The sequence below is a fragment of the Astyanax mexicanus genome, unplaced genomic scaffold, assembly GCF_023375975.1.
Source record: "Astyanax mexicanus isolate ESR-SI-001 unplaced genomic scaffold, AstMex3_surface scaffold_45, whole genome shotgun sequence".
Lineage (NCBI taxonomy): Eukaryota > Metazoa > Chordata > Actinopteri > Characiformes > Acestrorhamphidae > Astyanax > Astyanax mexicanus.
In genome coordinates this window covers 146,353-156,184 of record NW_026040055.1, presented here as the reverse complement: position 1 = coordinate 156,184, position 9,832 = coordinate 146,353, and the positions used below count along the sequence as shown (strand labels likewise).

The 9,832-nt window shown below is 37.7% G+C and overlaps 1 protein-coding gene across 1 annotated transcript; it reads left to right on the top strand.

Annotated features, from left to right (window-relative positions):
* Positions 1–3,769: 3,769 nt before the first annotated feature.
* LOC125795249 (smoothelin-like) lies at positions 3,770–9,726 on the top strand. Its single transcript, XM_049473751.1, has 7 exons — positions 3,770–3,968; positions 4,155–4,230; positions 6,633–6,812; positions 7,734–7,796; positions 7,882–7,951; positions 8,059–8,229; positions 9,525–9,726. Exons 1-7 carry the CDS (start codon positions 3,795–3,797, stop codon positions 9,724–9,726), a joined length of 936 nt encoding a protein of 311 aa, XP_049329708.1. The 5' UTR covers positions 3,770–3,794.
* The last annotated feature ends 106 nt before the right edge of the window (positions 9,727–9,832 follow it).

The following is a 9,832-nucleotide window of genomic DNA, read 5'->3' as shown; positions in this document are numbered from 1 at the left end:
TGAAAATATTTCATTGTATTCAAAGTGAATGCAGTGTAAAGTAGCAAGTGCTGTAGCTGGCTTGCTCTGCTAAATCAACATTCCAACAGACTAATTTACAGTTTCAGATCGATTTAGTACAGCAATGATTGGCTAGCTCTCAAACAACCTAGTGGGACACCATAAAACTTTTTTTATATACAGTCATATGAAAAAGTTTGGGCACCCCTATGAATCGTAATCATTTTTAGTTCTAAATATTTGGGTGTTTGCAACAGCCATTTCAGTTTGATATATCTAATAACTGATGGACACAGTAATATTTGTGCTTTTGCATACCTCAGGTGACTCTGTTTGTGGCGTGCTTGCAGAAATGGCTTCTTTCGCATCACTCTCCCATACAGCTTCTCCTTGTGTAAAGTGCGCTGTGTTGTTGAGCGATGCACAGTGACACCATCTGCAGCAAGATGATGCTGCAGCTCTTTGGAGGTGGTCTGTGGATTGTACTTGACTGTTCTCACCATTCTTCTTCTCTGCCTTTCTGATATTTTCCTTGGCCTGCCACTTCTGGGCTTAACAAGAACTGTCCCTGTGGTCTTCCATTTCCTTACTATGTTCCTCACAGTGGAAACTGACAGGTTAAATCTCCGAGACAACTTTTTGTATCCTTCCCCTGAACAACTATGTTATACAATCTTTGTTTTTAGATCATTTGAGAGTTGTTTTGATGAGCCCATGATGCCACTCTTCAGAGGAGATTCAAATAGGAGAACAACTTGCAATTGGCCACCTTAAATACCTTTTCTCATGATTGGATACACCTGGCTATGAAGTTCAAAGCTCAATGAGGTTACAAACCAATTTTGTGCTTCAGTAAGTCAGTAAAAAATAGTTAGGAGTATTCAAATCAATAAAATGATAAGGGTGCCCATACTTTTGCAACGGTTAAATTTTGGTTTAATGCATATTGCACATGTTCTGTTAGTACAATAAACCTCATTTCAATCCTGAAATATTACTGTGTCCATCAGTTATTAGATATATCAAACTGAAATATTTAGACCTAAAAATGATTAAGATTAATAGGGGTGCACAAACTTTTTCATATGACTGTAAAACATCCACACAAGCATCTGTATGTCTGCTCTTATCATTCTGTGAGAGGAAAATTCCTGAACTGAAGCGGGTACATCCGGTGCTGTTCACTGGAGCTTCATAACCAATACAGTTTTCTCGTGAAATTAAGCTCTTTTTTTTGTATATATTGTTCATATAAAAAAATGTTGCCAATATTGCATTCAATACGATATGGCACACCCCTAATTGCTGATGTACCTCATTATTGTAAGTCGCTTTGGATAAAAGCGTCCACTAAATGCTATGTAATGTAATTTAGGGTGTTCTGATGCGGATTTCTCCTCCACAGAGTGGTAAGAGCAGACATACGAGCATTTGGGTTAATGTTTTAAATTTGTTTTAAATTCCTTTCTTTTTGTGATGTGCAATTTAAATTATTCTCTTCATTTTAATCATGACACCCTCTAATTGAGCATAATATCTATATCTATACTGATCATTTTGCATGTTTTTTTCGCTGTGGTTGTAATCTATTTTAGTGAATCCGTGGTCAACACAAGCTGAACAAAGGTGGCTCTAATTTGTAATTGAAAATAGGGTGAATATAGGACACATCCCGTATAATTGTTTAAAAGGCTTGTATTGTTTAAGCATTCAGATTTTCAAAACATTACAGTATGTTAGTGTTACACCACATCTCTTTCCACCAAGACTTTTAAATATGTTTAAGGATTGTTTTCTTTGTTTGTTTGTTTTTGTTTGACTCCTTTGTGCTATGCATGATCTGAGCGATTAGCAACTCCAACTCTGGAAACACACTTCATTCCACCTGGCAGGACGGGGAGTTACTGGTTGATCCAGAGGCTGGGATTGGGCTATGAGAGTCTGAATGCCGGCCAGGCTCTCAGGGACATTCACAGAAATCAACGCGCTCTCATTCCTGTTTAAATGTCAACCAGCTTCCATGGCTTTTGTGTAAACACAGCTGTAAGGATAGATCAGATCTCCCTTCCCCCAACTCTTCCATGCGTATGCACACACACCATGCTGTTTTTCCATCTCCCCTTCCTCTCTTCTATACTGATTTTGTAAAATAAAATAAAGAAATAAACAGGATGACCATTTTTGATTACATTTTATAACTAATTATTTAATTAACCATATATTAAATTAATTAATATGAATGTAATAATGTTTATTATAAAGACAATATTAAGACAACTTTCTTAGTAATAATCAAAAATAATAAGTTTACAAACAAACATCAATTATCTGTTTTTGCCCAAAAATATACCTGTTTTGAGTTTTGACACTGGAAATAGAGTGTTGGGGTTATCTACCTGGTTGTAATGAAATGTACACGTCGCTGGGCCCACAGTACTATCTGTGCTAGCTAAACAAAGGAATGAATGGAAATAGCCTAAAAATCGCTTTAGAGCATTTCTCACCCCAGAGTTAAATGTTTTCAAAACCAATTGTTCAATCTTCACATCATCTACTCACTTGTGCAGATCACAAAACCCATTTTTCATTTATTTATTTATTTATTTATTTATTATACAAACAGTAAATGATTCTGTACAACTGTCTGCTGTTTCCCAAATAATCAATTGCTTTTGTTCACAGTATCTTATGTTACCCTACTTCAGTGCATACGTGCTTAAATTCAACTTAGTATGAACAAGCAGGTGGTCATAATGTTATGCTTCATCAGAGTATAATGATATACAGTACAGTATGTGATCTGTGATCTGACAATTCTGTGATTTTAGAAACGTAAATCTGATATGTATACATAACTGTATCTTTTCCAGAATAAGAATAACTGTTTGTACAAACCTGTTTTGAGAAATATTAATTCTGATTTGAGAAATACATCAGAAAACTAACTTGCGTAAGAGATTTGGAAGCTGGAAGAAAAAAAAAAAAATGTTTTTACTGTCTTCAGCATTTCAAGACCTTTTCTATGGATTTATGACAATTAGACAAAGTAAGGACTTTTAAAAAATGTGTTAACTTAAGTAACTTTAAAGACTGAAACTGTGTAAATATTGGAAGCTTTGAAATCGAAGGTTGAAAAAACAACATAAAGTGCTTTACTGTGGTGATGGGCCTGGACATATGTTGTTCAAGGCATTGAAACTGTACTGAAGGAAACAGCCCTGTACTTTAAAAGATATTCAGCTGGTGTTTTGATATTGGTCTTTGTTTATTATTTACCTGAGTAGGACAGAAATGATTTACAGTAGGATGAGGGGAATTGGTCATAATAACGTTACGATAAATACATTGAAATACTTTAATAACGCCTTGAATAACAGCAAACTCTGCATTGTATTACACCTGCGCATCCCCATGCATCAGGCTGGGCTCACATTAAATAACAAGGCTGGAGGCAGGGTGAGGGTGAGGCAGAGGTCCACAGTAAACCACACACTAAAAAATGAGTGCAGGCAAAGCAAGTCCTGAAAAACTCTTTAAATCACTTTTCACATTTACATTATGACACATCGCATTTTTGTCCATATCATGCACCCCTACACCACAGCAAGACACCAGCTACCTTCACTCTAGGGGTCAAACAGTCAGACCTGTGCTGTTCCATACTTCACACATTATTGTGTAATTGAGTTTGCTTCATGATTTATGTGATTTGACCGGTTCTGTTGATGCTCCTATGTGCACATGTATGAGTTACTGAGTCTTATTCTAAATCTTCCCCCCACCTCGGTCTGCAGATGGACACGGAGCCTGGCTTTACAATCGAACCTCCCGTCCAGACAGCCAGTGAAGCCCCAGCTGTCCCTAATGGCTCATCAGTGGCCCAAGTGAAAAGTGAGGTGCGCAGCAGCAGAGCGCTCACGTCTGAGCAGCTGGAGGCCATAGAGGATGAGGAGCTCCTGGACAGAATGGTATGTCAGGAAATTACCATCACACTGTTGAAGTGAATTACAAAGTAAAGAAAAGGGATAAACAGAAGGCCTAAATCAAACCCTGCATGTGATCACAGATTAAATACGTCTAAGCACTCGTGTGTGTGTGTGTGTGTGTGTGTGTGTGTATTGTATAATAATTGTGCTTTGTTGTTGTACTGACAGCTCGATGATTCCAAAGATTTTGAAGAGCGGAAAATGATCAGGGCTGCTATGAGAGAACTCCGAAAGAAAAAGAGAGGTCAGTCCTTTATGTCATTGTGTCATTTCTGTCTTTCTTCAGTACTTTGTGGACGGGATTAGTTTATGTAGGGAGCTGGAGTACCGTAACTTTACTACAGGACGTCTGTTAAATATGTGACCAGTTCCCAGCGGGTAAGAAAGGTTTGCTACATAATTGAAGGAATCAAGGTATCTATACCATGCATTACAAAACTCAACGCATCATCAAGCATAGAATATTTACAAACATGTTGATTTGCATGGGATAAATATAAACTAAATATATTACAGCTTTTTTTATACACAGTAAAAGATTTTTAAGCTTGAGCACACAGTCTGTAAAAATGACTGACATGTAGCATTCAGGCTCTGTTAATGAATACACCACCTCCCCAGGTAAAACTATTCCTGTCCAAAAAAGGTTTTAAGTCTTACTTTCTTTCTGTCGTACTGCCCTCTCTACTTATTGTCTCTTTTTAATGGTATTTGGTCAGGATTCAGTTTATCTTAGGTCCTGAAATAATTCTCTTTTCCCATGTGCTCCTCTGTGGTTTTTATTTCCGTCCAGGTCAAACAAGGATTTTCTCTCTCAACCTCTGAGAAAATTACAGGGTGAACTACCGACTATTTCACAGCAACATCTGTGGTGGTCTAATAATTTTAGTCTTATAATAATCTACCTTATAAAATAAAAATGCATTAATTATAAATATTAAGTATATATTATATTATATTAAGTATATATATATTATATTATATAAGTATGTATATATTATATTATATTAAGTATATATTTTTAACAGTATATTTAACATGAAAAAGTACATATTTAAAAAAAATGTAAATATGTACTTAAATACATACTAAATGTAATTATGGCAACTTAAGGATATTTCAGTTATAAATCTATATGTAAACACAACATAAAAATATTAAATTGTGCTTTTGAGTGTTTTTTTGTACAACTTCTGCAAACTTAAGTAGATTTAAGTATGCGTTTTTTAAACATAATTTTTAATACACTTTAAGTATGCTGTAAATGTACTTCTTTGCGTACTGATGCACATATTGTGTACACCTTAATGCTACTGGGAAAAAATACACTAAAGTGCACTTTAAGCAGAAATTAATACCTCTAAATTTATTTTTTTATTAACACAATGTATAATTTAAAGCATATTCCCTAAAATTACATTTTATGAAAATACAGAGAAAGTATATTCAATGTTTATTACATTGAATTCACTTTTAGTATTCTTTACCTAATTTGAACAAACTTTAATGCTCTTAAGTATACTTCCTTTACACGAGGGTTTCTCCGGTGTTTTCTTTTGCCCTTTGGACTCCAGGTTGTAAATGTAATGTGATCATGTGACCATCACTTTCCCCTGTCTTTCTCTTTTTTTGAGCCCCATTGACACATGCACATGACCCAGAACATTTCTGAATATTAACTATACATATACATAATAACTATACATCTGAATAGATATGTTTAGATCATTTATATCAGACTTTATCCTGCCAGCCCCCCAGACCTAAGTCCAGTAATGTATCAAGTGTGTTGGTGTGCTTAAAACACGTTGATAACCTCCTGTAGTGAGAGTGTTTTGACCTGGATAATTAATTACATGTGCATTAAGGTAACTGGGTTATGATTCTCTGGTCATTTTCTGTAAATCATATGTGCAAACGATTTTGCTCTTTCATCCATGAGCTCCCTACATTCACCTCCGGAGGACTTGTTCTGTTTCTGTCTCCTCACTCCACCTTTCTATTCCCCCCTTATGCCTTTAGAAGCCAGGTTGGGCTGTTCTCAGGAGGAGCTAGGTATGGTGACTCACCTTCCAGCTGTGTGTGTGTGTGTGTGTGTGTGTGTGTGTGTGTGTGTGAAGTTTTGATTTCTGAAAGTGTGTGTTGTGTGCCAGCATTGTGTTAACTCATTTTGCACTTGTGTTTAGATATAGACGTTCCACTGAAGTTGCATTTGCATGAAAATTGTTTGCATCGTTCAACTAAGAGTTCACCAATGTTCCACTTTATACACCTCGTGTTCTGCGTGTTAATTTCTTAAATCCAGAATAACTTCAAATCCAGAAACAAGCTCCTAACAGCTCTATTCTTCCGTGCGCCTTTAGGTTCCTTTTCAATATTTTGACTCTTTCTCGAACTTTGAACTCAGTTATTTTTGGAGCTTAAAATGTACAGGTAAGGCTGTTAAACTCCCAGTCTGATTAAAAGATCAGCTTAAATGTCTTTTAGAAAGATTATTTCCTACAGTTTTGGGTATCTCTTGGGTGTGTTGTTGTGTAAATGTTTTAGAGTTGAAATGTGACTTACACTTATCAGTGCAGGAATTTTTCAGAGAGGTTATTTTGAGTGTTTCTTTTTTAATCTCTTCCCTGCTCCTCTTTCACTCAGACCAAAGAGAGAAGGAGCGTGAGGTGCGTCTGCTAGAGCTGAGGCAGCAGAGAGAGGAGAGGAGCCAGAAGGCTCGAGGAGGTCCGGGAGCTGGGGAGGTAGTGATGAAGAAGATTGAGAAGTCTGCAGATGGCTCCACCATCAGTGAAATCACAAAAACCAACCGTTTCGCCCAGTCAGGTAATCAACAGATCATATCAAATCAATTGTATTTGTATAGTGCTTTTTACAACTGATGTTGTTGCAAAGCAGCTTTACAGAGAATCAGGCAAACCATTGAACATAAAACAAAGAACCCCCAGTGAGTCCGGAGGCAAGGAAAAGAAACATCAGAACTGGAGGAGGAGGAAACCTTATATGTACTGTGGTAGGCCCCTGGGGTTAGGGGCGTGACCACTGTGACCCGGAAGGAGGAAGCTCACAGAAATACACAGACACGGGGAGTAAATGAACTCAAAACGTACCTTTATTTTCTTAAACGCCCTCCACCACACCCAGAAACAAACTTAAATAAACATACTATGGCCCAATGGGGCTCTAGAGTCTATAAACCACTTCGGGGTCGTTTTAAAGGTCCGTGCGGCCTCAGCTCACTCCTCCCAAGTCCAAGTCTCTCCCGAGTGTGAGCTGAGGCAGAGTTTTTATGCCTGTCCCAGCTGGCGGCTTAATCAGTCCTGAATGCACACCGGCTGGGACAGACATGGCTGTGAGTTCCGGCGTGGGGCGGACCCACGGTTCCCCCGCCTCCTCACGCCACAGTACCTTATATTATCACATACACTATCACATGTACTTTCAAGGCTTATACATAAGGGGGGACCCATCCTCCTCTGGTCAGACAACTTATAAATGAATGTTAAAAAGTCATTATACGTGAATGCAGGTCTAATATATTCAGGTGAATAGCCACACCTGCAGTGAAAGCAGTTAGAACATTTTAAGATAGAGTTCATATACAGTAAACTTTATGTTCTGTTTCATTAGCTAACAGTACTCACTTTGGCTTGGATTAAACTTAAGTGATGGGGAAGAGGGAGGATACTGTACTCAGTTAACTGAACCTGTGTTTATCTGTGTTCTTCTGAATGCCTATATGTGTAGATGATGGCAGCAGGGTGTCCCGTAGCACGATCATGGAAAGCACCTACACACAGAAGTCTGACAGTAAGTTGTTCAGTTCATTTTCTTATCATTCCTTTAAATTGCAGCTTGTGTCTGAGTAAAATTCTGTATATCTCTGTGGTTTCAGGAGGGACCATGCAAACTAAATCTTATAGCTACTCCTCTTCTTCCTCCAGTTCCTCCAAGAAGGTTGGAAGGTGAGCATTCTCTGGGAAATACCTTTGAGCGATTGTTCTTCTATGTATTGGGAGTCCACTGATCAATAAAATGTGCTATAGTTTAATAATAGCTTGCTTTCTCTCAGCGTGTTTGATCGCGAGGACGACACCTCGCGCAGTGGAGGCACCATGGCTGCGCTGGAGCGCAGGCAGGCTGAGCGCAAGAAGGAGCTCATGAGGGCTCAAACGCTTCCCAAGACCTCAACCTCTCAGGCCAGAAAAGCCATGATTGAAAAGCTGGAGAAGGACGGTGGAAGGTGAGCACTACACGTTTATGACCATTCTTGAAAGAGCAGTTATACAGTGAATAAGAGTGTTGGATATCGTAGTTATTTTGTGGTTAGTGTAGCAGTGTGGTTACAACTCGCCATGTAGCACATTTTATTGTTTTCTTTTTAAGCTATCAAAATATATAAATATATATATATAATTTATAAATAAGCACATTGGGTGCAGATAGTGTTAGCAAGAACAATGACACGAGTCTCAAACTTATATTTAACAAAAAGAGCAAGAAATATAAAAATAGAAATAACATTGGCTTCTTAGTTTTGATTATTATATTGCAATTTAAGACATAATATTTGTCATTTTGAACATATTTGTTATTTGGACATTTGAGATTAATTTGAACAGTTGTGTGAGATGGTGGTTATAGAACTATACAGGTAAAACTATCTGAATTACTTTTAAAGTTTAAACATAAGTTAAAAGTAAAATGTATTGAAAAAAATACTAAAAAAAGTTATTTTAAGAAAGAATATAGGACACTCCCACATTTATTACTACTTAAAATGTGTAAGAATCAGGTAAAGCCTGCAAATGATTACAAAATGATGTGGGAGGAGTCTGTCTTATGGTGTTTTCACGCCTGTAGTTGGTTTCTCTGGTCTGGATCAGTTGAAGCATTTCTCCATCTGTTTGGTTTGGTTTCACACAGGCATAAAATAAATGCATCAAAATGTGCACCAATAAACCACACGAGCACATTGTCTCCTCTGATTGGTCAGAGCTGTCTGGCGCAGGAGCAATAAAGTGAATATAGAGAGAACATTGTGTTCCAGCACATATATCTGTGCAGTGTGAAGCTGCTCTAATACAGAACGCTACACTGTAAAAGTAAACAGAATCATTCGGCTGCGAGCAGTGGATGCTGCACAGACCACGTGTGTAAACATGAAGCAGAGACAGTATTTGTTTGGGACCAGACTGAGACCACTGAACCGCACTAAGGGTACAAATGAACCAGAGTCTGTTTTAATGGACCAAATTTTGCTGATGTGAAAACACCCTTAGTGAAGTGAGTTCATCTCCATGGCCAGACCCAAAGAGTTCTCTGAGGCCTTCAGAAAGAACTGTAGATGCTGATGATCACACACTACCCCTGTAATCTATCGATGAGCTAGAATGCAGGAGTGTAAAGATGCTAGTTGAATCTTTAGTGATGTTTCTTTGCATACTTTTCAAATTTCATTTTTAATAGGATTATAAAATCACAGATTTTGCAGTTTAAATGCATTGTTCCAGTCATATTTTTTGATTTTGGTTACAGTTCGCCAGCTGTCCAGATAAACAAGGTCCAGCGCTCCACTAGCTTTGGTGTACCCAATGCTAACTCCATCAAACAGATGCTGTTAGATTGGTGCCGAGCGAAGACTCGTGACTATGAGGTAAAGAAGTCAACAAGCATAACACTAGTGTCTCTAATGCAAATAACTCTCTGCACTTGTGATTCCATGAAAAAGCAAAGCTGAGTGGATGCACAGCAGTTCTCCATTTCAGCTTTTGTTTTGACTGCTTGTGTAAATGATCATGAAGCATGAAAGCACATCAAAATGTTTGTCATCACAAATGTAATGT

Coding starts and splice junctions, on each gene's coding strand:
- LOC125795249 (XM_049473751.1), top strand. CDS start 3,795: ATGGACACGGAGCCTGGCTTTACAATCGAACCTCCCGTCCAGACAGCC. Junction 3,969..4,154: donor AGGAGCTCCTGGACAGAATG/GTATGTCAGGAA, acceptor TTGTACTGACAG/CTCGATGATTCCAAAGATTT. Junction 7,952..8,058: donor TCCTCCAAGAAGGTTGGAAG/GTGAGCATTCTC, acceptor GCTTTCTCTCAG/CGTGTTTGATCGCGAGGACG.